This window comes from Chaetodon auriga, chromosome 6 (assembly GCF_051107435.1).
Source record: "Chaetodon auriga isolate fChaAug3 chromosome 6, fChaAug3.hap1, whole genome shotgun sequence".
Classification (NCBI taxonomy): Eukaryota; Metazoa; Chordata; class Actinopteri; order Chaetodontiformes; family Chaetodontidae; genus Chaetodon; species Chaetodon auriga.
The window spans coordinates 28,675,218-28,702,806 of record NC_135079.1 but is presented as its reverse complement, the minus strand read 5'-3'; the positions used below and the strand labels follow the sequence as shown (position 1 = coordinate 28,702,806).

Here is a 27,589-nt window from a genome sequence, read left to right as displayed (position 1 = left end):
GTGCACACACAGCGGTATGACACCGTCTACAACAAATTCGCCAAAGAAAAGTCAAGTCAACACTTGTGCTCCCTTCCCCATTGACGCTCTTTCTGGTAACCAACCAGACTGGCTTCCATACCGACTCCAGAGAAGCATTAAGAGCTGCCTTGCTCAAGAACACTTCTACAGTGCCCGTTGACCTCTGGACTGCACTCATCTTCTCCCTGCCTGTCTGAGCCTATGACGTGAACTTTAGGTTACAGTCCAGCCAATGCACTGCATTTCTGCCATCACATGTCCACACATTCACGCTTCATTTATAACTTGAAGAAACTACAAAACACTGAAAAATGCTTACATTTAAATAATAACTTAAATTCAACTGTTAGGATCTGAGTTGTTAAACTGTCTAAACATGACGATTTAAGACAGTCTGTACTGCTTCACTCCATACATCTCTGTAGCCTGTGTTACATGCACACCATTGAAATTAACAGTCACCCTGATAGTTCTTCCTTTCTCCTCCCACTCTGCTGCAGTGCCAAGCACCCAGAGCTAAATCTAATCTGTACTTAGCTACAGTTAATTCCCACAGACTGCACACTTCAAATTCCCCTCACCTCTCTGTGCATGACAAGTCAGAAGACTAAATAATACATGGACTGGAGGGCTCTAAATTGTCAAAAAGCTATGGAAATAATGGGTTACAGAGCACTGTTGAAGCCTTTGCTTGTGTGAGTTTGTCTTTCATCTCATGTCAACCTTGATTTTAGGCACGCAAGGATCATGCATGGGGGATGTGATGTTATGCTGGACGTGTAATTCAATGGCACATGATGTTGCTCTGCTCATTCTCATGTTTAGTTTCAACATTCATCAATGCTCCTGCTGAAAGACCCTTATCAATTTGAAACCCTAGTCCATCACTGCAGTTTTAGCCAAATACACTCTCTGCAGTGTTTTTAGACAATAACTCCGGTAACTGGCAATGAGTGACCCAGACAATTTTGAATCACAGCTTGCAGACAGAGCACCAAGTTCATATGGGAGATAAACCTTCATTCTTTTATGTAGCTGTGTTATCATGCAGGACATGTGAGAACTGCCAAACTTTTTTCATGTTTTTACAATCATTCAGCTGAGGCAAGGTAGGTATTTCAAAATATGTATACAAAAAAAAACCTCAGACCAAAATGACAGAGAGTCTAGTCTGTTCATGGTAAATGACCTCAAGCTACATCACTGGAATTGTCCATGAAATTGTGATATCTTAAACAGACACTGTCATAGAGGATCCTCTTTGTTCTGCTCTGTAACTTATCTTTGAACTTCTTAAGTGTTTCATTAATGCAAATCAAATCCTGTCTCACGCGGTGAAATTCACTGCGACTGCCTGAATGTGAGACAGCTGTTGCAAAAGCTAATTCAATCACAACGGCCCGTGCAGGCCAGTGGTCAGGGAGAGTTTACTTGAAGGTTGCAGCAGTTATCTACTGAGACAAAACCAGCATACACACATACAGTACATAAGAATAACAAGCTGTAATGACAAACAATAATGAAACAGTCTCATCATCCCTCTTCTACAAACAAATAACTGAAACCTGTGGGGCAGTAAAGAAAAAAGTCACACTGAAGAAAACAGAAACATTAGAAAGCTGCATGCTTACTTAATGAATAATTCCCTTCAATCAAAAAGAGGCAGACGTAGCTTCTGAAGGAAAAGGTTGTAGGCTTGTAGCATTTAAAGCATTCTACCTTTGCTTCTATTCTCATCAGAGCCCAGAGATACTGAGATTGGGGGGTTGGAGGTGCTATAATGTAACTTGTCTGTACAGGTTGTCTATTATTCCTTCTGGAAAATCTGGGTTTAAAAAAAAAAAATAAATAAAAAACAGGAAATGTTTAAAGGTGGTGTTAAGAGGACTTGGAACTAACATTAGTTAGCAGGTTATGCCACAGAGTAAATAGTGTGTTTAAAATAGACTGTTAAGGAGAAGGCAATGATATAATTGGCTGAAAAAGGCAGGTTTAGTAACGCATGACAGGGCAATTAAAATGGATGACTAAGTACTAAGCTCTCTGGCTTCTATTCATCTGTGAACATTTATGGAAAACCTACCCCCACATGATCCCCTAGAAAAGCTGCAAAGAGCCATTTCAGGAAATGTCTCAACACCCAACAGGACTAGCAGCTCTATTCATTGTAGTGTTTCTGTGTCTATGGACCACTTAAAAAAGCAGTTAGAGGAGCCGATAAATATGAAGACTTTTCCCTCTTGTATTAGGTGCAGATAATTAGATTTTATCTGTGACCCCCTAAAGGCTCCTACTACCTACTGTAGTAATTAAGTCAGGCTGTAGAAATCACACTTGTTCATTAACCAAATCCTCTCATTATATTTAGCCATTTTACATCTCGAATGCCACATCTAATAAATCTGACTTTTGTTCATTGAAAGACTTAACAAATATGATTAAAAAAATGAGAACAGCAGCCACTTTGAAGGGAAAAGCCAAAAATAATTAAATGATTAATGTATGGCCTTTGCTTGAGGAATGCTATTATCATTATTATTATCTCCATTATGATTAGTGAAGCCTGGGGTTGCTTTAGTGATTAGCACACTAAGAAACAATCGCTGCTTTATCAAAAAGGAAAGTTTTAAGCCTAATTTAAAATGTACAGACAGTGTCTGCCTCCGCGACAAAGACTGGAAGATGGTTCCATCTCCTAGTCAAGTAGCCTCTTTATAAAAACAGCTCGAAATTGACTCATGTATGATACAGCACTGTCTTCCAATAGAGGTCCTTTGCGGTTCACTGTTGTCCTGGGGGGAAAGCTTCTATATGCAGCAAGTGGTTGTTTTCCAGCAGGACCAATCATTTAAAGCATGAGGGGAATTTAAACTAGCTCAGAGGAACATCATTTTCACATTACCTGCTTCAGAACATGTTCTAAACGCTCATTTATTTAAAAATGAAAAAGAAAGAAAAAAAGTCTACACTTTTGTACATTCTACTTACATGATGGTCTCTTTTTTGCTGGAAACAGTCTCAACAGTCTATGTAAGCTACATTTTGGTTATTTGATGGCATGCATTTGAAATAATAGATTTTCCTCACCACCATCATGGGGTTCATTTGTTGGGTCTCTGTAGATTAACAAGTATGGTCCTGATCTGCTCTGTATGAAAAGCGTATGGCACAACTTGTATTGTGATTTAGCTCTATATAACTAAAGTTCAAACTGAATTGAACATGATTACGTTTTCAGTGTTTCACTAGTGTAATGTGAATTTGCAATCTTCGGCTCTGCTTTATCCCTCTTATCATTCATATTTCCAGCCTGTCACGTGACTTTACTTAAGCTGTAGTGTCACTGATGTCCTCCATTACTGCTTGTTCTGGGCCAGTGTGTTAGCTTGGCTGGCTCTATGGCACCCCTATGTGTTGTTTTAGAGGACTGCAGTGTTGTAAATAGGGCAAGGTTACAGTGGAATAAGCATAAAATTAGAGGGAAAAATAGACATACAGTTTAAAGTTTAAAATAAAAAAAAATAAAATAAAATAAAATCATAGCACACAGACTGCTGAAAATTAAGATTATTGTACTGGAAAATACTGATAAAATACCGATTGTTTAACTGCAGTATAAAATCTAAAGTAGAGAAAGCTCCTGAGGAAATAAAATTCCAGTAAAATTACACAATTTCAAGTTAGCTATAGTTGAAGCCAACTTTACATTGTGGAAATATACTGTTCAATTAATAAATGCGGATACATATGGTAATAACTACTGCAACAACAGCAAAGTACACTGCAGGTCAGAAAAAATGGACAGTTCCTGATTGCATTCCTGACAATATGGAAGTAGAATTTTCTACTTAATTAATAAAGACACTACATTTTCTGACAAAGACAATTACGCCATTTCACAATAAAAGCCATTTAACTGCAGAGTACATTGACAGTAGAGTACAGAAATGAAAACACTGCCATATCGCTCCTATTTTACTTGACTTACACACCTGCTGTTAAGCTTGTGAAACAAAACAGCAATACAGTAATGATAAGAAACACAACATACAAACAAGCTCACAAAGCACTGTGTTACTTAAAAAAATGTATAATACTATGGCAACCATAAGAGCAAGAGAAAAGATACAGCATTAGATCCCTACAGCAGTGATATCTTCATCACTAGGTCTAAAGGGGCAAACTTGGCTGAAACAAATGGTCACACAGGGAGTAGAGATGCACAGCCACAAAGCCCACAACAATGAAGATCATACCAAAAACAAAAATAAAAACCAAACAAAATCTGGATTCATTTGTACATACGCAATACATACACGAAATGAAATGACTTGACATTGTCCATGGTTATAACTCTTCATTTGGCCTTCATTCACCACGTTACATCCTCTTTGTTACTTGTACCTCAGTTCATGTATGACATGAGAGCTGCTACATTTAACCACAAAGCATGAATTTGTAAATAATGGGACCACAGCTGCTTCTTCACAGCCTACTTCTCTCCCAGCTACCGTAGAATCCTGGGAGCTGACCTGTCATCAGTCACTGCCTTGCGGAGCTTCACCCCCCGGCGTATTGACACCAGCATATCAATGTCCTCCTTGGCTGTAGAGGATGGCTCCTGGGGCACACACACAGCTGTATCTGCATCTAGCAATGAGCTTTGGAAGGAGAACTGACCATCACCGAGGGCATGGGCGCTGGCTGCCAGCTCCCCTATCTTCTTCACCAGGCTGTGGCGGTTGGCAGCGAGCAGAAGGTCCTCCTCAGCACTGTGGCCAGCCATGCTGGGGGTCTGCTGGGTATAAACAGTCCTGTCCATCCCTCCTCCTCTACAGCCCCAAGCTGTGTCAGGGAGGCTTATCCGCTTTGGAGAGGCCCTCATGTAGTCACTGCAAAGTGCGTCATCACCATACAGAAACTCCTCGCTCTCCACTCGATGATGGGACAGGCTGACGCACCCCAGAGAATCTGGCAATATGGGGGTCTTAACTGGGACAATGGGAGGCTGGATGGGAATGGGACCAGATGTGGACAGTGTGCGTCTCACTCCAGTTTTGGAGGATGGTGTCCGGCGAATGGTGGCTGTCCCTGATGTGATGGCTCCAGAGCTGCTTCCTCCTGCGCCATTTGGAGTTCCCAGCAAAGTCTTACCTGCAGGAAGGCCTGCTGTGCTGGCAGGTTTCTTGGTGTGAATCATGCGGTGGTAGCTCTGATCAACGTTACTGTGTCGTGAGATGGTTGAGGACTTGCCAAAGTCTGCCTGTCCTTCACTGTAAGCATCCCCATTGAGAGGGTAGCACTCACAATCAGAACCTAGAAGTGACAGTGAGTCATGAGAATCTATTTCGCCACTAAATAATAAATACTGAAAACAACACTGATTTGAAGAGTTATGTTCAGCTTTATTACATAAAAACATTCTTACAGTAATACTGTAAGCACTGCAGGCAAATGGCTATTGCATTTTCCAATAAACACAATATTCCCATCAAAACTCCATCAAAAAACAACAGGGAAATTCAGAAATTCGTTGAGTTACCTTGTGAGGGTATGGTGTCCTCAGAGTGGGAGGGGATGTTGATCTGGGTGCTGCAGCAGCTGGAGTACTCAAGAGAGTCTTTGCTGCTCTTCTGCTGCTCCATACTCAAGCCTCTGGTCAGAATCATAGCTAAAGTACTGGCTGCTGGAGAGAGCTGCTCGCCATGCTGAGGTGTGCACGCACGCACGCACGCACGGATACAGGGAAGAAGAAAATACAAAAAGATTAGCACACATTCACATATGCAATTGACCACACAAAACCTCTTCAAGCAATATAAATTAATATACTTAGATTTACATTTTTATACTTACCTTGGGTGTGATTTTTGTTAGGCCTATTCTCACTTGGTGTGGATCATTTACTTGCATCCCAGAATACCCCAATGGACTGGGCAGAGCTTCCAGTTCTCTCATCTTATCCGCAGATTCCCTCCTATGCTGCAGAGTGCCAGCCAACAGTGGCTCACTGGCACTCACTTTGGCCCAGTCCTGCAGCAGCAAAAGGAAAAAAATAGACTGTCTTCCAACTGTGCATATCTAGCTTTTACCATTCAACAGTTCTGCACTCAGTTAAACATGGCAGCTGCTGATCTTGCTCATGAACTGGTTAGATGCTGATGTAGATATGAGTATGATTACATTAGGTTATGTTAAGTGCTTTTAAATGAAAGAGTCGTCTCAATTTACTGCATCTTTGCAAAGAAAGATTGGAAAACAGCTTGAAAATGTAAAGAAGAAGCAACACAGTTTTGAAGACATAATGTGGGTGTGGGGTTGTTGGATCCAGGAGAGTGGTTAGATGTGGAGGATGCAGGAAGTATGACAGAGAGATGCCTGATGGTGCCAGTGTGAGAGAAAGCAGGGCGAAAGGTATGAGCATAAGCCAAACTGCAGACCAGACAGACATGTCTGAGTAAGAGTGCTCAACACCCATGCACTGCATGTTGTGAAGTAGAGCCCACAGGCCTCTTTAAATTAAACATAACAATGATGAACAGCACACTGTGTGTGTGTGTGTGTGTGTGTGTGTGTGTGTGTGTGTGTGTGTGAGTTTGTGTGCACCCAATAAAGTAGTGACATACATGCAGTACTAACCGCTGTAGGAGAGTTGCTCTCACTGACGGGCTGGCAGGCTTCTGAAGCCTCAGACGAGGCTGAACTTGTTGATTTCTGGTAAAGGGTATGTGAAGTAGAAAACAGAGGAAAGGAGGAGAGAGTTACAGGTGTGAGAGATGAGAGGTGCATAGGAAGAGGGTGAGCGTTGTAGAAGAGTGTTGATGAACTTTAGGAGGAGGGAGGTATTTTTATCTCATACAGCATAGCATGGACTGAAAATAAAGTAGCCTGAAAGATAATTTATTCAGAAAAGAATATTGCATCAATTATATCAACGACTCAGACTTAACTTTATTTATCTCAAATTGGGATTTTCTTTTGTTGCAGCATCAGGTTAAACATACACATAAACATAAAATATATACAATAAAGAATAAGGATGAGAATAAAGCTAAGAGAAAAGAATGTTCTTAAAAATATAACTAAGTATATAAACATAGAATAGGAATTGGAAAAAATATAACTAAATATATAAACACGAATAACAAAAAATATAACTAAGTATAACTAAGTGTATAGTTATATATCACAATAAACATTACAATATAGAGTATAATATATATTATATGTGTTACAATATAATGCAATATAACTAAGTATATAAACAAAGAATAACAGCCATTCTTAAAGAGAGAGAGAGAGAGAGAGAGAGAGAGAGAGAGAGCTCTAAACTATATACCAGAAAAAATATGTGCAAGTTGCAAGTGATAAATAAATGTAAACAATAAACAGTAATGTGCAATATTGCAGTAGTGAAAATAATATATAAACATTGAACTATTGGAGTTTGTGAGGTTGGTGAAGATTACTGTTTAAATTACTTTTGTATAGTGTGGTGGCTCGTGGCAGGAATGATTTCCTGAAGTGGTCCTTCTGACAGTGGAGCTGTATCAGTCTATTGGAGAAGGAACTCCATTGTCTGTCCATGAGGTGGTGAAGAGTATGTTCAGGGTTACAATTACAATAAGTCATTTGCAGATGCTTTTATCCAAAGCGACATACATCTGAATTCACACAGTTCTGGGGTTCAGTATCTGCCCAAGGATACTTCGGCATGTGGACTGCCTGAGCCACAGCCGCAGGCCACAAGGTTATCCATGATAGATAACAGTCTGTCCAGTGTCCTCCTCTCCATGACCTCAAAGGTGTCTAATTTGCTGCCAATAATTGGTGTGCTGGTGTGCTACTGAGTGTGTTCTCCTATACTGCACTATGTTCAGACCATGAGAACCTGAATAACTATCAGTCCAGTGGGATAAAAATTCAACATTTGCAACTGATAAAGCTCTATTGCAGCAAAAATGGAGAGCTCTGGCTGAGCTGAGACTCAGACTGAGATACGTCTATGTCTGACATGCAAACTAGACTGAAGGTGATAGATGCAATTTTGGGTTCAGTATCTTTGACATGTAGACTGCAGGTGCAAGGGATCAGACCAACAACCTTCTGATTAGTGAATGGCAGCTGCTCTAATAAAACTCATTTATTCCTTATCAAAGAACAAACTTTAGTGTTATGACACCTACCTGGCTGGTGACATCAGAGGGCACGGGTGACGGAGGCTTAGAGTGGGTGTTTGTGTCCTGGGACATGAAGCCTGAGTCATGGGAGGAGACGCTGCTGAGCCGATGGGCTCCTGCCGAGGGCATCTGGAGGAGACTGTTGACAGGATATCACATCAGTATATAACTCAATATATATGGAAGAGATACAATGCTTCAATGAAAACAAATCAAACAAGGAAAAAAGTGAAATACAATTATTTACATTGTAATTTATACTTCCCTTTCATGTATGCATTTACTTCTTAAATGAAAAACACATAATAAATGATCATTTTCAATATTTGGTTTCTCACAGAATTTTTCATCACTGAAATCACTGAGTGGTATTTCAGCGTTGTCCAGCTGAGAGAATACATCTGCAATAATATGTCAGTCATAATTTTGTACTATGCATGTCAAACTTCAAATAGTAACCAGGTTTGATATTTCTTTATGTTAAGCATTAAGAAAAGCTAAAGATGTATGAATAAATGATTGAAATTTAAACATTAGGTGGTAGATTTAGATTCTCATGTAGGCTCATGGCTTAAAACTTCAAATACAATCAACTGTCCCATTAGACTGGGGGCCTGACCATGGACAAGTTAACTGACAGCAATGACATACAGCCTTTCACAAGAGTCCCCTGTGGGATAACCGGTAGTGTTGCAAAATAAAAAAGTACATTTATTCAAGTGCTGTACTTAAGTAGAACTTTGAGATACCTGTACTTTACTTGAACAGTTACATTTTCTGCCATTTTTTATATTTCTATCCCACTACATTTCAGAGGCAAATACTGCAATTTTTTTTACTTATACTTACTATTTGATAATTTAAATTACTTAGCAGATTCAGATTAATAATACAAAACATAATCAATAAAGTTAAGTAACAGTATGGATAAGATGATCCCCAGGATGAAATTCACAAGCTACCCAGCAGTATACATATTGTAACAAACAGCAGCACCTTTACCAGCCGCAACATTAAAGTGATGTATGTATTAATGAAGCTCTAGTGAATGTTCAATCAGCATGCTTAGGCTTGTGGCATACTTCTCATACCATCCTGCATTCACTCATCTCACAGATGCTCACTTATAATTTCTTTGTTGTCTTTGTCTGTGTCTGTCTGTCAATGAGATATCAGCTGTTCACATCCACCCAGTAGCACAGCTACACCTTCACCGTTAGCTTATCACGTCCCTGCTGCCTTTTAAATAGGAACCTCTCCCTGAGTTAGTTCTTTCATGCTGTTATGAAGTCTAAGTGCCCAAGACTTTCTGATAAGACTTAATCATCACATATCATCCGTCATAATAAACAGTTATCTTTACATTCATTCACTTGTCTCTCCTGCTTGAAATAAATCAATAATTAGAATTCAATAATATATATTATTCTGAAATGGGCAATTCCGCACAGTGAGTTACTTTTTTTACTGTAAATATATTTTGACACTATACTTTTACAGAAACAAAATTTTGAACACAGGATTTTTACTTGTAACAGAGTATTTCTACAGAGCGGTATTGTGACTTTTACTTAAGTAAAAGCTCTCAGGGCTTTTTCCACTACTGGTAGCCAGCAAGAGAGACACTATTGTTGACTGCTGTAATGGGAATTCTTATTATTCATCTTCTCTGTACTTAATCATAAGTATTCACTGTCTTAAAGCCAAATGAACAACCGTATCATATGATTAGGTGCGTATGTCATAATCTGCTGACCATGTAACCACGTACAGTATGTTATTATACACTGATTAAGTGAACCTTGTGTCCTGATTGTACAACACATTATGACGTGCCTATTGTGCTGACATTGTTCTGATGATAGAACAAAGTCATCCTGTCTACAAAGATAATATATTGCATATAATCTATCAACTTCTCCTGCTCCGGGCTCTTTCTTGTCATCTCACACTTGAGACAACAAGAAGGGAGTCCGTCTGCAGGCGTCAGAATAAACTCACAGAAAGACAACGAACGACTCTGTGCTTTTTAGTACAAAATTGCCAGAACACTGCACATACACTATATTGCCAAAAGTATTGGCTCACCTGCCTTGACTCGCATATGAATTTAAGTGACATCCCATTCTCAATCCATAGGGTTTAATATGACGTCGGTCCACCCTTTGCAGATATAACAGCTTCAACTCTTCTGGGAAGGCTTTCCACATTTTTGACCATTCTTCCAGAAGTGCATTTGTGAGGTCACACACTGATGTTGTACGAGAAGGCCTGGCCCTCAGTCTCCGCTCTGATTCATCCCAAAGCTGTTCTATCGGGTTGAGGTCAGGACTCTGTGCAGGCCAGTCAAGTTCATCCACACCAAACTCTCTCATCCATGTCTTTATGGACCTTGTTTTTTCTGGCCAAGCCCAGCTCCTGAAAAACAACCCCACACCATAATCCCCCCCTCCACCAAACTTTACACTTGGCACAATGCAGTCACAAGTGATTGGAACACCTGATTTCAATTATTTGGATGGGTGAGTGAATACTTTTGGCAATATAGTGTATTTTGTGATTGTCTGTCTTATGATTGCTACAAATGTAACTAGATGTGCAGTTAATAGTAACATCCTTGCAGTAAGCCGTCACACAGGAAACTCTTTTAACATGAAATGCTGTCTGCCATAGCTGCAGATATGCAGATATTTCAGTTTAGATATAGACATATGTGAATCTCCTTGTCTATATCCATAATTCAAAACTAGAATTAAGCTGCAGTCTACATCCATGTCTGTCCAGACAAATATAATATACGTAGTGAGGATTTTGATATAAGTTATTAACTGTGTTTATTGGCAAAACATTAGCTATCATAATGTGGACATGTACAATTCCAGTGAATAATTTCCAGTCAAAAACATGCTGTGTTCACTTGCAGACTATTTTTACAGAGGAGCACAGAGGACTGATACAGAACTTTGTAAAATAGTGCAACACCAATCACTTGAAGCACAGTATGAGCAAAATTAATGCAAACATGTATGTTGCTGCAAAGAAGCTGCAAATTCTACAACTTGGATACTTCACACATCTTCAACCTTGGCAGCACAGAAAATCTATACCATCAACGCAATTTCAAGGTGGGCAACCAAGATTAGTTCACCAATTCAGTATTCAACCAAATGTGAAATCTGGTCACAATCTCCCCTTCTGTTCCTGAGTTATTTTTGTGAAATGTTGTCATAATTAGTGTACAAATTTGTCAGTTATGGCCAATTTTTAGAATTTGTGTTGTCACTGTGGCTACTATCTACAGCAGTAATTATCAACTGGAGGCCTGTGGGTCACATTCGACTGGCCAAAGCCTCCCATCCAGCTCGTGGAATATTTATGAATCTAAAGAATGCATCCTTCAAAAGTTTTTTGTTGAAATAAGGACTCATTCCTCTGTAGTTAAACAGCGGGTTTGTATTGAGCGCTGACTGTATCCTTGGCTGAGGTGTGAGAGAATTTTCAGGGTAAGTATCTAATTATCATTATGGATTTTTTTTATGTTTTTTTTAAGAGTCTGTTCACACTGACATAGGCTTATAAAAATAAAATACAAATATTTACAAGACAGTGGAAATATTAAACAATAATAGAATAATTAGGCCTCAATAAATGTATTTATTTGAAAGTCCAGCCCCCACAGTGTCTGCCTATAAAAATTGTGAATGTAGTTGAGGAGCCCTAATCTACAGTGTCCTTTGATGGCCAAAATCGAATCAATTCATACTTAAATGCAAGGGAATGTTTGTGCCAAATTTGAAGAAATTCACTCAAGGTATTCCTGAGATATTGCATTCCCTAGAGTGGGACAGAAGTCATAGTCACACTCATCAGCTCCTTACCTGCTGCCACACTCTCTCCCACCCCTTCCACCCTCCCATCTGTTCACCTGCTCAGTCTGCACTCTTCTCCTTCATGCAAGACTCTTCAGCATTATCATTTGGATTGATCTCGCGGTTTTGACCTCGTCTGTTCTCTGCACCCCTGGTAATTACCTCTGCCTTCTGTCTCTGACCACATCTCTTGCTTTGCCCATGTTAAACTCAAGAGTCAGTGGAACTGTTTGTTGTTTGGCTCACCAAACATTTCCTGGATCTGTAGTCTGCTCCGCACCGAGCACCAACTGAGCCGCAGCACAAACTCACAAAGACTTCTGTTAGTGTTCTGTTAGTGCTGCACTTGGGTCCTAAACCAGTGCGTTACAGTACAATCTGGCCAATCATGGTCCCTGCATGCTCTTCTTCCACACAGAATTGCTTTGAGATAATCGAGCCGGCCACCGCGGCAACAGACCATCTAGTCACAGTTGCTCAGGAACAGGGACTAGCTCAAGTGAGCTTGAGAAGTGGAGATCGGCCAGGAACAATAGCTGAGAAGGTGCCAAGATATGTCATGTACTACGTCCTGACTGAGGGACACCTACTTAAAATAAGATGATACTTTATTTATCCCACTGGGGAAATTCAATTGTCACAACAGCAGAATAAAAAGGAGAGGTAAAAAACAGAACAAGTGGAACAAAATAGATGGTAAAAAAAAAAACGAAATAATATCAACGATAGACAAAAATATCCAAAATAAAAATTAACTACAGAAAGCTATGTTTTGAAAACCTTTAATTGTTCAATCCTTTGCAATTGTGTGAATAAATTGGTTGAAAACAACAATGTGCACATTTGCTCAGATCCAGCATGACTAAAATCCAACATTAACACAAACACATCGCCCAGGCACATGAAACATATCATATCTTATTGTATGACGAACACATACATGCATATAGGGTACCTGCACATACTGCTCTTCCTGGAGCCAGTGCTGCTGGGGGAGGAAGGAGGGGTCTGGTATGGCCAGATATAATCAGAGCCTTTCAGGTCCTGGATCACCTGCGGCATCACACAACCAAATGGTGATGATACAGTGGCAACAATAGAGGTGGGCAACATTGCTTTTAAAAGAGATACTGGAAAAATCAGGCAATAGTTCGGATAAATTTTAATAACTTACAGCTGATTACAACTTGTTTTGCTATTGCCGACCCCCAAAAAAGTTATTTCTCAAGCTCCATTTAGTCATGTTGTGTTCAAATCATGCCGCACTATCCAACCTCTTAAAAATACCACAAAAGCATCAGGCAACACTGTTGTAGTTATGTATCTGTACGCTATTTTCTGACATTCTATTATTTTTTGCTGCTGTCAACAAATGTCATGAAACAGCTTAAACAGCTGTTCAGGGGAAAAGAATGAACTTGTTGGGGACTACTTTTATCAGTGGAGTGATACACAATGTGGTGCTCTAAGAAGTATTTACAGCAGATGGACAAAGCATGCGTGATCAACTCAAAATAAATCCATCAAAGCTCGTTTTATATAGTTTCGGGACAACAACGGAGCTCAATTGCATAGAAGTTTATATCAGGCTGTGGATCCACAGAAAATACTTGTAATATAGAAGATCACCACACATCGCTGAACAGCCTTGGACTGTAATAAGACAAGGTAGATGTCATTGTGATCTAAACAGCCTGACCATCTCCATTGGTATTAGCATGAGTAGTATAACATTTCTGTTACCTGCTCACTGGCTGGTGGCAGCTTGTGTGGGTCTTCAGTCAGCATAGTGAGGTCATCAACAATGGCCTGTAAATGTGTAATCTCTCCCAGCATGGCAATCTCTACATTCTGGAGGGAAAAACAGGATGGATCAAATTAAACAGATACCACATCAATAACAAGAGCAAGTTAAGTAAAACATTGTTTTTTACATCAGTACTATTTACACTTATTTTCTACAAGTTGTAGGTGTAACAAAGGCTGAATGTTCCTCACCAACACAGGCTGCAGCATGTTAATGAATGTACAGTAATGTCCTCTCTCTTCCAGGAGGGCTCTGCACACTGCCTGCTTCTCTGTCTCCTCCATCAGCAGGTACAAGTCGCTAACATCCTGCATGGCACTGTCCAGCTGGGGACGCAGGTTACCCCGACCTATGCAAGGCAAAACAAGGGGAGCAGGGACACATACAAGGGGAGGGAGGATGGAATGAAGGAGGAAAGAGGTGAAGGGGGTTGAGTAAACATAAACAAAAGATGGGGAGGAATGAAAAGGGACCGCAAATTTGAGGGGCAGGCAATAATTGAGGATGTGACATGGTAAAATTGCTGTGCTGCTTCTAGGTCAACACACTGAAAAACAGTACAAACAAATGGTTCATGTGCATGGCAATGAGAACAAACTGAAAACATGTCATCAATCATAAGCTAGCATAAAACAACTGGTAATGACATGTAGGTCCTGATAAGGATGACACATGAAAGTAAACAGAAAGAGTTACTGCATACCACAATGGCACTACATGACACAGTAGATAAAGGAAGGCAAAAGAGTGAAAGGATGCAATAAAAATGACCACAGACATGCCAAGTTCTCTTTTTCTCTTATTGTATGATTTAATACACATACACTGCTAGTTACATTTTTTTTAAACACTGTAAAATGTATATTGGAATTTTTGGTTCAGTCTCAAACAATGCACTCGCTGTAACTACCTTACAACTTGAAAATATAAATAAAAAATATAGTTCTGAGTGAATTCAGATTTGTGCCTTGCTACATTGCTAGTGTAAATGATAAATGCATACACAGGAGTTAGAAATTGCATAAAAGATGTTTAAAAAGTCATTGAGACTACAGTATGGTTCATTCTGGGACTATGGTACAGTTCATTGCTAAAACAGTAAGATGTGTTTAGAAATAGACTCCCCATTATATTTCTTTCATTTAATTGTCTTAAACAGTGATTTAAGTGCCAGTTTCATTGTACTGATTGTTACTTTGTTGGTGTTATACTCAAACAGGTCACTAGAGATTGCATGGTGCTTAGGAGGAAACAAAACCTGGCTTGGAGGCAAGCACTGCAGAATAAATCCTGCATTTGAGCAGAACACAAGCAAAAGTTGATACTGATCTGAGTATGTATTGAGTGCAGGTGCATATATTTCAGTTTTGTTAAACTATGTTTCTGCATATGTGTGTTTGTTACAGAGTTTATAAGATATATTAATAGGAGGAATTTGTGAATGTGTGGAGTAAAATGAGTGCTAAAGTTAGCGATTGTAAGACTATACTAATATTGTTGAAATGACATGTTGAACTATGGAAAATTAATTACAGTAATCAAAGGAGAATAAATCCTGCAGTTGAGCGGAACACAAGCAAAGGCTTCCTCTTTGTTTTACATACAGCTTGTTTACTGTGAGTCCTGGTGCCCCTGGGGTGGGCAACAACCCTGTCTTAACACTATTTGTTATCACATACTGTCTAAGTTGGCTAATCATTAAGGGTACCTGCATTTAAAAAGGCATTATTAAATGAAAAGTTTGCTAAATAATAATACTTCAAACACTTAGCTGTCATCATGGAGCCAAATGTCAGCTCATGACATGGCACAGAAGCTATTATTACTCAGAAGAATGAAAGATTGATAAGTTGCCAAACAATTTCTTGCTCTATTAAAAAGGCATTTGGAAAATGGAAGGGCTACATTTGAAAGAGGTCTTTCAAATGATCTTGATGTAAGACAAGTACAAGGAGCAAACAAATATGAGACAAATATAGAGTATGTGCCATTTTTCTATGGTCATTTTTCAGGTTTAAATAAAACTAATGATGGCTGAATTACATTTAGCTGCTTCAGTTTCAGTGTCCGGGTATTGTGCATACTGGCCCACTGTCACACTGTAGTGACTTACTGAGACACTGGAAAAGAAAGAGCCATTTCTAATGTTATTAGCAACACCTGTGCTTTTCCTACTATGACCTTCACCTATTCACTTAAATGTACATGTACTACTTGCATTCTTTAATATTAGAATATTGACAATGAGTGCATCGTTTAAGGTTTGGGTTGAGGAATAGTTCAACATTATGGGACTGGACACTTGTTCACTTTCCTACTGAGAGCTAGACAAGAAAACACCATATATAAAGCTACCACTGGCAGCTGCTTATCTTTGCATAGCATGAAGCCTGGAAACTGGGGCACACAGCAATGTGTCATTTTTACACTTGTGTTTCTTTGTAGATTAAGCAAAAGAGATATATTTTGTTAATTAATGAACTTGAGAGAAACTGGTAGGTGGATTTTGATTCCTTTGGATAGAGCTAGGCTAACTGCTACCCCTGTTTCCAGCCTTTGTGCTAAGATAATCTAACTTTCTGCTGTCATGAACTAGAGTGGTATAAATTGTCTCACCTAACTCTCATTGAGAACGCAAATAAGTATTTCCCACAATGTCAAACACTTCAATCATTCAACCAAAAATGCTGAATGAAAAAATGCACAGGGTTTTCTTCAGACAGTGATCCAAAGATGATTATGATGACTATCTCAGGAAGTTTTCAAACAGGGCAAAGCTCAGAAGACATACCTAGAAGCTCTACAGCCAGGGGAAATAGCCAGAAAGAAATAGAGGAGGGGGTTGCAGGATCAGGCAGCAAGAGGAGAAACAGAAGGATATGCTGTGTTAGCTGTATCTCGTCAAGGCACATTGCATGTTGACAAGCCCGTACCACTGGTACGGTAAGCCCTGTATGAAAATAGGAAATATGAGTTTAATTTCATCTATAAGCAGGGGCTAATGCAGGTAGAGCTGACAAACTGGCAAATTATCCAAAGCTAAAAAGGTGCCTCTGAAATTATGGTTGGCACTTTGATGTGATTGAGTTGTCATTTTTGATATTACACTCTTGGTGGGTTAAAGCTCAGTCTGAATCTTTGGTGCACACCAGGGACCAGCAGCCAAGCAGACATCATTAATATCAGTTTTAAAATCTCATTAGAGTTGTGTGAGGTGTTTTATCCAAGGCTTTATAAATTAACAGGTTCCGGTTTCTGGGGACAGTTTTCCTCACCTTTTCTTGCTTTTTTCTGGAGTTTTATGGTATCTAACGACTTCCTTTTGATTTCCTGGTGAGACCGCTTGTATTCTGCAGAGAGAAAGGCAAAACCAAACATGTATAGATATCTGACCAATATAGAGTGCTCACAAGTTTTTATAGTTTGTATTTCCTGGTTTTTGACCTTTGGCATGGTCTTTGTCCAGCTGAGTAGCTGTCTTCTTCCATTCCTCTATCCTGCCCTGGAGTGGCGTAACCAGGCCTTCCATGAGAGCACTACGGCGACAAGGAGACACAACATGAAAAGAGAGAGTGAGATAATGAGGAGCATAACAAATAGATTAATTTCCATGGCACAAAAACATCCAGTGGTGAGTGGCAGAATGAGAGAAAGATGAGCAGTGACGCTGAGATCTAGGAACACAATAATACCCCCAAGGCAATAGAAAAGAGAAAAATGCACTAGGGAGGGCAAAAAAAAAAAACATGTAACACTTACTTGGTGAAGTGGCGTAATTTTGCCTCAATGCTGCGGTGTCGCATGCACATCCTTGTCAAAGCTGAGCCGACGTCCCTGGTGGCACCTTAGATAAAACAAACAAAACAAATATTCACGAATGATGGAAGAGGCTGACATTACAAATCATAGAAAAATATGATTTTCTATGAAAAGACATCAGGAGATAATTTTTCAAGGTTGAATTCTCTCTATCTCTGTCAGATTGATTTATCAGGGTGCTTTTTCCCTTGCTGGAGAAGCATTTCCAGCCACTAAGTGGACAAGTGCTCATTGTAAAAGCAAAGCCCATTGTTTTCATATTCATTTGGGTATAGAAAATGTGACAGTACCTGAAAACTGAAACCCTACACTTCCTCCCTCTTGACAAAACATGCATTTTACATTTGCAGATTGCATGCATTGTCACCACAGTGTACATAACAGCTTTTGTGAGTTGGCTACAGTAGTTCCTCTCTGCCTGAGTGAAATAAAATATGGTTTTCAACCCCAAAAGCCCTTGATGTCCCACTGTCTTAGTAACTGTCCACAGTTACAGTCATGTGGCAGTACTGATCCTGTTGTAATCTGGGCTGCATGCACAAAAGGAAAGAGGACATCTGTCAGCAGCAGGCCGGCCTCAACAGAGAGAGGAGGCATGCATAACTGTATCTGTGTTCATGAGTGATTTCTGGAGTATGTGTGCACAGGTTTGTGTACACGCGTGTGTGGACACGTGGTGTGATTTACCAATCACCCCCTATTTCTGAAGTTCTCATCCCCTCTATCCTGGAGGAAAAAGAAAGGACCCCTGGGAGGATATCCCTCTATTCTTCCCTGTGGGCCCTCCCTTTCCTGTTCTCTCTGTTTCCTAAACACAGTTCATGCAGGGCGGAGAGACAGAGAGAGAGAGAAAGAGAAAGAGAGCAAGAGAGAAAGAGAAAGAGAGAGAAGGAGGGACAGAGAATGAAACAGAAAGAAACACACAATGGCCTGCACTTGATGATGTCAACTGACAGAGGTTGTCTATCTTTAAAGGACTGGTGTATCTGTCAGGTAACAGCCTCTCTTAAGACTGGCTCAAGAGTTAATAAAACCAACTGTAAGTTCAGACATGCACACAGGTCATGTGTGCACAGCTTATGCATCTCTCCTCTTATCAAAAAGTATTATGGGAGGTATACACAGCTGCAAGGACGAAGATGGACAGGCACAGAGTGATTCACTCCCATTTTACCCTGCATGCACACAGGCATGTGACAAATACAAGGTAGGAGGAGGGTTTAGATTGACTAGAGAGACAAGAAACAAAAACAGTATATACAAAAGAGTGAGGATTTAAATAAAAATAAAAAGAAAGAAATTGTAAAAAAAATTGTAAGAAATTGTAGATAGTATTTACAGACTGTTATGTACATGTTTTTATTGCACAGCTTATTGTCCAGACTTTTGCACTGATTACTTGGAGTAGCTTTTATTGTACAGTCTGACAGCTGCAGGGAGGAATGACCTGCGATACCGCTCTTTCACACACTTTGGATGTAGCATCCTGTCACTGATGGAGCTCCTCAGTGCAGTGAGTGTGTTTTGGAGGGGGTGGGAGTCATTGTCTGTCATGGAGGACAGCTTGGCTGTCATCCTCCTCCCCTCCACCTCCTCCACCAGTTCCAGAGGGCATCCCAGGACAGAGCTGGCCTTCTTGATAAGTTTGTCCAGCCTCTTCCTGTCAGCTGTAGTGATGCTACTCCCCCAGCAGACTACACCATAGAAAATGGCAGAGGCCACAACAGAGTCATAGAAGGTCTTTAGGATTGCCCCACACACCCCAAAAGACCTCAGCCTCCTGAGCAGATAGAGTCTGCTCTGTCCTTTTTTGTAAAGTGCAGTGGTGTTATGAGTCCAATCCAGTTTATTGTTCAGATGAACACCCAGGTACTTATAAGATGTCACCATCTCAATGTCCCTTCCCTGGATGTTCACTGGTGTTGGTGAAGAGTGCGGGCGCCGACGAAAGTCCACAACCAGCCTGGTTACCTGGCTAAAAATGCATAGGAGTTCAGAGCCATATACAGTCATAGCCATATATCTCAAAATGTGTGCTGGGCATGAGGAGGAGTGCATGGTATGGTTGGTGGGTAAGCCCCTACTGCTGGGTTTTGGTGGGAACTAGGGATGCACATTTTGGATTTTTTTTATGACCGTTAACCGACGCCCTTTAACGATTAATAACCGTTAACCGATAAGATTTAAATGCCCTTCCATGCTGCCATTCCGACATTCCGTCATTCCGACATGCTGCCATTCCGACATACCACCATTTAGACACATCACCATCCCGAAATACCGCTATTCCGACACACAAACGTCCCACCATTCCGACAAGGCTTTCCATGTAAGGAAAGGTTGGAATCAGAGAGTCACTGACTCGGCGCTGTCCGGTGTTGAACTGCAGATTTACAATGACGGCAAATAGTTAGATTACTCATCTAAAATGTAAAAAAAAAAAAAAAAAGCTACAAGCTTTAGATATAATTAACAGTACTGTAGGCTTCAATCGTCTGCTATTGCTTTTTAAATTATGTCGAGAGCGAGCGCGCTGGTGATTTCTTTAATTGTGTGTTCTGCTTCATTTCCAAAATAAAGTTTGAGCTTCTGAAATCTGATTTTTAAACAGTTCTGATGGAGCTCAATGTTTATCTGGATGATGCGGCTTCATTCCGAACAATTTTACTGTAAACCTGGATGACCCGCGACGTGTCTGGAGATAAAAAAATAATATTCAATGTAATGTGTGTTTTGTGCGTAATTGCATACAAGGATACACACCCTCCCCTACTGTACAACACGAAGGAGACTGGAATTAGTCAGTGACTTCAGGTGTCATCTGCAGAGCTGTCATTGATATCTGTAATATTAATGTTGCATATGATGCCAGCATGCATGGAGACACACGGGCTCAATGGAGAGCTGCGCTCCAGCTGGCTGCTGTGACAGGTCACTGACACTGTGTTTCTGCTTACAGTCAGTGATCCCTGAGACTCAGACATGAATCTAACATGTTTCACACTAGCCCGAATTATCTAGCTAGCCCGTTATCTTCTCAGACCGCCACGCGTCACACTTTCTCCCGGCCATCATGGAGGGCAAAGTTCGCTGCGATGGTCCTCCATCGTCTGATGCTGGATGCTTGTTTCTTAAGTGGTACTGCATTGTACTCGTATCGCTGGAGTATTTCAGTGCTGTACCGCATAATTTGCAAATGACCTCCTCCCCTTTCTGGTCGAAATTGTCCCACACAGAACTCCTTTTTGCTCTCTTCATCTTCGCTGTAAAGTGGGCTGTGATGGAAAGCACGTGATGGCATGTGTTGCACCTGTCGACACGCCCCCATGAGTTGATTGAATTACGTAGCTTAAAAACAAAATTGACCGTTAATATTCATCGGTTAGAGTTACTGTTATCGGTTAACGGTTAAACGGTTAACCATGTGCATCCCTAGTGGGAACCCTAAACTCCAGTATCCAGGACCAGTGCAGTGTGGTCTAAGTGTTTAATGAGTGGTCCCATCCAGAGCTCTGTTCTGGTTAACTCCTGTGATTCCTCTGGGAAGGTGGGGGCATAGTGATGTTTCTAAACAACAGATGGTGTAACCCAGGGTACATCAGAGTAAAAGAGCAGCGCACTGCACCTGAGACATTGAGCTGTTAGTCGTTAGCATTCGGCCATATTACCTTCCAAGGGAATTCTCGCATGCTATCGTGATAACTGTGTACATCCTCCCATTGGCCAATGCCACAACAGCATGCAAGCTTCTGCACATAGTAGTCTCACAGCTCCAGACATCGCACCCCCAGGCCCTCCTCCTCATCTCTGGAGACTTCAACCACGCTTCCCTGTCCGCCACTTTCACACAGTATGTAAAGTGCCCCACCAGAGACAATAGAACACTGGATTTACTGTATGCAAACACTAAGGATGTTCACAGCTCATCACCTCTTCCTCCGCTGGGATGTTCCAACCACAATCTGGTTTATCCACTCCCTCCATACACACCTTTGATGAATAAACAACCACCAACCATCAGGCATGTGAGAAGATGGTCAGGGGAGTCAAGCATGGCACTGAGGGACTGTTTTGAAACCATTGACTGGGATGTGTTGTGCAGTCCGCACAGGGAGGACATTGACAGTTTAACAACTTGCATTACGGACTACATTACCTTTAGTGCGGAAAACACTGTGCCTACAAAGAAGGTGTGGTGTTTCCCAAACAACAAACCCTGAGTGTCCCCAGAACTGAAAGCCCTGCTGAACGAGAAGAAGAGGGTCTTTCGATCAGGGGACAAAGAGGAGCTGAGGAGGGTGCAGAGGGAGCTGAAACAGGAGACAAGGAGAGGCAAGGACAGCTACAGGAGGAAGCTGGAGGAGCGCCAGAGAGGTTTGGAGGGGCCTGGGGCCTTGAAAACCCATCTCAGGTTACAGTAGCAACAGTGAGGGAGGCCCTGAATCTGGAGACCGGGAATGGGCAAATGAACTGAACCTGTTTTTCAACAGATTTGATTCTATTCTTTGATCCAGTCTCTAAGAAAGAACGCTACTGCAGGTCCTTCATCCTACATCTGCATCATTATGTCATGTAGCACTGTGTTGATGCTGTCTTTCTCAATTCTACATCATAAACCCACTTTTGATTTGCACTACTGTTCTGATCAATGCTAATACCTGCTCACATTTATCCATTTCACCTGGTGCAAAATCTAAGTTGTATATTTCTCTCAACTGTGCAATAACTATTTACTACCCATATTGGCAACTTACTTTTTATAAACTGTATATATTGTGCATATACATAGAGCTAGCATTTCTCAAGTGAAATAGTATTTTCTCAGGTGCAATAGTATTTTTCAAGTGCAATACAATACATGTCATGTCAATAGTTAGTTTTCTCAGTCTACTGACAACAGTACTTTTATGGCAATAGGATTCTTTGGCATTTACTATTTTTTATAATCTGTACAAATGGACATTTACATAGCTGATTTTTCTATTCTGTTTCTTGTGTACTTTTACATTTTTAATTTGACCTCTTTATGCCACTGTGTTTGCTTTTTGTAACTTCCTGGCTGTAACAACTTCCCCCGGTGTGGGATATATAATAAAGTTCTATCTATCTAAAATCACCCTTTTTTTTTCTTTTCTTTATACAACATTTAAACTAAATATGGATTGCCAATGAACATATATACACATATATATACATACATATACATATATGACATATATACACACATATATTCATTGTGTTGATAATAATTCTTATGTTCCCTAGGTGCCAAAAAGTCATTCACAGTCAAAGAAATGTACAGGATGTTATCTTATAAAGTGGTGTTATTTATGTTTGGGGTGAAAGAGACCATATTATGCCATATAAAAACTACTGTCAGTACCAATTTAACCATGTTTAACCCCAAACTGATGCAATGTGCCATTTTCTACAGTTCTGAAACATGTCATCAGTGCAAGATCAGCTTTATAAGCAAGACTTGTTTAGAAATTAATGCTTTAAAAAAATGCTTTAAATTTAAGAAAAGTTACAATGTATCAAGGTGATAAAACAATATTAAGTATGTAACTTTGAAAAACCTGCTTTTAGAGGGTCCATGGTATCCAGAACCCCAAACAGAACATTAGGGTTCTCTGATATTGCTTTTTGACCCAATACCTCAACGTACAAATAACAAAAGCACATAAGTAAAGGTTTGTGCAGGTTAAGGGGACTGTTCTGTATATATATACGTGCATTCGGTGTGAAAGTTACCAACCATCAAAACTGCTCCCCACCCAGATGAACAGCCCCTCACACTCTCCACTCATGAAGTGCATTCTGCATTCAGCAGGGTGAGTGTCCGTAAGGCTGCTGGCCCTGACGGCATAACCGGCTGTGTGCTCAACACCTGTGCAGAACAGCTGGCTGGAGTCTTCATTGACATCTTCAACCTGTCACTGGCCGAGGCAGCAGTCTCCATGTGCCTCAAGACCACCACCATCGTGCCGATACCAAAACAGTACGCTGCAGTGGGCCTTAATGACTTCCGCCCTGTGACACTCACCCCCATCATCACCTAGTGCTTCAAGAGGCTGGTCTTAGCCCACCTCAAATGCTGTCTTCCCCCACACTGAACTGCCATCAGTTTGCCTACCGACCAAACTGGTCGACAGAGAATGCCATCTCCACGGCACTGCACTCCACTGCACCCTGACGCACCTGGACAACAACAACACCTACGCGAGGATGCTGTTCATCAACTTCAGCTCAGCATTCAACACAGTCATCCCCTCCAAGCTGGTCAACAAAGTCAGTGACTTCGGCATCAGCACCTCCCTCTGCAACGGGACCCTGAACTTCCTGACCAACAGACCCCAGTCTGTCAGGTTAGACAACCACACCTCTGCCACCCTGACCCTGAACACTGGCATCCCACAGGGCTGTGAGCTGAGCCGTCTCCTCTACTCCCTCTTCGCCTATGGCTGCGTGCCTGCGCATGGCTCCAACTCCATCATCAAGTTCGCAGACGGCACCACGGTGACAGACCTGATTAACAACAATGACGAGTAAGCCTAAAGGGATGAGGTTCAGCAGCTGGCGATGTGGTGCACCAACAACAACCTGATCCTCTAGGCAAGGCAAGGCAAGGCAAATTTATTTGTATAGCACAATTCATACACCAGGCAATTCAAAGTGCTTTACAGAAGCATAAAAATACATTAAAATCATACATTTCAAAGAAAGAAAGAAAGAAAGAAAGAGATTAGAGGAGAATAGAAAAATAAAAATAAAGTACAATTAAAGGAACATTAAAAACAGAAGCCAGTAAAAGACAATAATTTAGCATTTAGAATGATTATTTTAAGTAAAAGCTGTAGCAAATAATAATATTTTCAACTCTGATTTAAATGAACTGACAGTTGGTGCAGACCTCAGGTGTGCAGGGAGAGTGTTCCACAGGTGAGGCGCATAATAACTGAAAGCTGCTTCACTTTGTTTGGTTCTCATTCTGGGAACACACAATAGACCTGTCCCTGATGACCTGAGAGGTCTGGATACTTGATATGGAGTTAATAAATCTAGAATATATTTTGGTCCTAGACCATTTAATGCTTTATAGCCCAACAGTAAGATTTTAAAGTAAATTCTTTGACTCACAGGGAGCCAATGTAGTGATCTGAGGACTGGTGTAATATGGTCCATTTTTCTGGTGTTTGTAAGGACTCGTGCAGCCGCATTTTGAATCAGCTGTAGTTGCCTTATTGATTTTTTGTTTAGGCCAGTAAAGACTCCATTGCAACAGTCCAACCTACTGAAAATAAATGCATGAACCAGTTTTTCCATGTCTTCTTTGGACAGACATCCCTTAATTCTGGTTATATTTTTCAGGTGGTAGTAGGCTGATTTGGTAATGAGCTTTAACTGGTTGTTAAAATTCAGGTCAGAATCAATAATTACACCAAGATTTCTGGCTTTATCTGTTGTTGTCAGTGACATGGAATTAAGGTGAGCACTGATCTTTGACCTTTCATTTTTGGGGCCAAATACAATCACTTCTGTCTTATCTGCATTAAGCTGAAGAAAATTCTGGCACATCCACTCATTGATTTGGTGAATACAATCACTCAGTGAAAGTAACCAAGAGGACAAGAGCTCATCGTGGACTACAAGAAAACTAAAGGCTGCAGTCACAGTGTCTCCAGCTTCAAGTTCCTGGGTGTCCACATCTCCGAGGACCTCTCCTGGACCCTCAACCTCTCCACCCTGATAAAGAAGGCTCAGTGCCTCTACTTCCTGAGGAAACTGAAGAAAATTAACCTGGCTCGTCAAATCCTAGTTAACTTCTACCGCTGCACCATCGAGAGCATTCCGACCAACTGCATCTCAGTACGGTATGGCAGCTACACAGCCTCCAATAAGAAGGGCGTGCAACAGGTGGTGAAAACCGCCCAGTACATCACTGGTGCCCAACTAACGGCCATCGAGGACCTGCAGCACAAGCAGTGTCTAAGAAGGGCACGCAGCATCGGCAGTGACAGCTCCCACCCCAGCCATGGCTTGCTTGCCCCTCTCCCATCTGGGAGGAGGTTCAGGAGCCTTTGTTCCCACACCAGCAGGCACAGGAAAAGCTTCTTCCCCAGAGCTGTTACCCTGCTAAACTCTGTCCCCCAGCAGCCCTCCCTCCAACCCCCACCACCCTCTCATTGACACTGACACCCCGTCTTACCACCTCATGGCCCCCCTCCAACCCCTACAACCCTCCCATCGATGGACACTGACACCCCCTCTTACCACCTCGTGGCCCCCCTCCAACCCCCACCACCCTCCCATTGATGGACAGTGATACCCCCTCTTACCACATCGTGGTGCCCCCCCCCCCCCCCCCAAAAAAAAGAAAAAGAAAACACCACCCTCCTATTGACATTGAAACCCCTTCTTACCACCCTGTGGCCCTCACTCAGGACCCAAGAGACTACAACAAAGATGGACATTACATTACTCAGCCTGTCATACTTTTATATACACTATATACTTCATCTCTTCACTTATACTTTTTACTGCACTGCCACTTACTACCTGCACTACCTGCACCTACCTCATACTGTTTTGTACCTCATGCCAATTGCACTACCTGTATGTATTTATATTTTGGATATTATGACTATTTGCACTTCTGGTTAGATGCTAAACTGCATTTCATTGTCTGTGCTGCACTCTGAGGATGACAATAAAGTTCAATCTAATGTGTTAATTATCAATTAATCTTTCAGTTATTTTCTTGAGTAATTGTATAATGTACAAAAATATCACAACTGCCAATCAAAATTTCCCTGAGCCCAAGATGGTGTCATCAAATTACTCAGTCTGGCCAGCAATCCAAAACTCAAGGATGTTAGACTTACACTTACTTAGAGACAAAGCAGCAAATTCTCACATCTGAGAAGCTGGAAATAACCATACAAAACCCTAATCATAAATGAATCTGAACTTATGGCTGCAGCAAAAATAAAAACAGCATTCAAACCTCTTTGTGTCACTTCCTTACATGTGGAATGTCGCTCCCTACTTACCAGCAACAATAGTAATGAAAAGCAGAGGAAGCAGCCTCAGGAACAATTGCTTGACTCACACTTCAGTTGTCTGGCAAATACACACAGCAACTTTAACCTTACAACCAGAGACACGCACAGACAGACAAACATCTGTGCAGCGTGTATATGTCGTGTAAACACATAAGGACAAGAGTGAAGGGGGAGAAAAAGGAGGAGGAGATATTTTTCTGTTGCAGCTTCCTGTTAAGGGCCACAAAGGCTGCTAAAAATAAACACTGCCACTTGTCCAGATGTGCTTCTCAGTTTTTCAGTTGCCTAATCCTACCCCTTGTCTAACTCTGAACACAGACATTACATTTACTAAATAACCTGCATTATGGAGCAGGTTACACCTTCTAAAACCATATAGACCTATTCCTATTTGGAGCCAATGAACACATCTGTTACATATTTTTTATATGCTCCCTTATATAGCCAACAGAGTGAAAATGAATCCTGCTTTGAGTGGAATATCCCTGTTATTTTTGTAATACTGTGATCAACGCAGTAAAAAACAAACAAACAAACAAAAATATGGTGATGAATTTTAGGTCATGTCACTCTAAGTCAAACTCACTTGTGATGCAGAGCTAAGCTCCCTGTCCTTGCACACACTAAACACAATACATGTTTATCACAGGTTTAAACATGAAAAGCTGATCTTGATGGATGTGAGTGCTGGTCGCATGGGTGCACTCATTATTTGGCATGTACACAAAAATAGCTGCACTGGTGGGATAGCATGGAGGACAGTAATCCCATGATCTCGCTCTGCAGTAGGCCACAGCCGCATCTTGTCCATGCCAGCCAGTCCAGATG

At 41.0% G+C, this 27,589-nt stretch overlaps 1 protein-coding gene across 4 annotated transcripts in view; it reads right to left on the bottom strand.

Moving 5' to 3' along the window:
- Positions 1–1,024: 1,024 nt before the first annotated feature.
- The window catches only part of mtss1la (MTSS I-BAR domain containing 2a), a 33,393-nt gene continuing 6,828 nt past the window's right edge, over positions 1,025–27,589 (bottom strand). For 2 of the 4 annotated variants that reach the window (XM_076732323.1, XM_076732325.1), the window contains 11 exons: positions 17,637–17,721; positions 17,322–17,413; positions 17,153–17,227; positions 14,069–14,226; positions 13,814–13,921; positions 13,026–13,123; positions 8,208–8,340; positions 6,661–6,735; positions 5,878–6,054; positions 5,564–5,729; positions 1,025–5,337 (listed from right to left, as the gene is read on the bottom strand). In XM_076732323.1, coding sequence (XP_076588438.1) covers positions 4,529–5,337; positions 5,564–5,729; positions 5,878–6,054; positions 6,661–6,735; positions 8,208–8,340; positions 13,026–13,123; positions 13,814–13,921; positions 14,069–14,226; positions 17,153–17,227; positions 17,322–17,413; positions 17,637–17,721 — 1,976 coding nt within the window. In that variant the 3' untranslated portion in view covers positions 1,025–4,528. Of the gene's footprint in view, positions 5,338–5,563; positions 5,730–5,877; positions 6,055–6,660; positions 6,736–8,207; positions 8,341–13,025; positions 13,124–13,813; positions 13,922–14,068; positions 14,227–17,152; positions 17,228–17,321; positions 17,414–17,636; positions 17,722–18,383; positions 18,496–27,589 lie in introns of those variants that run through there. The other 2 variants (XM_076732326.1, XM_076732324.1) reach the window with 2 other exon arrangements.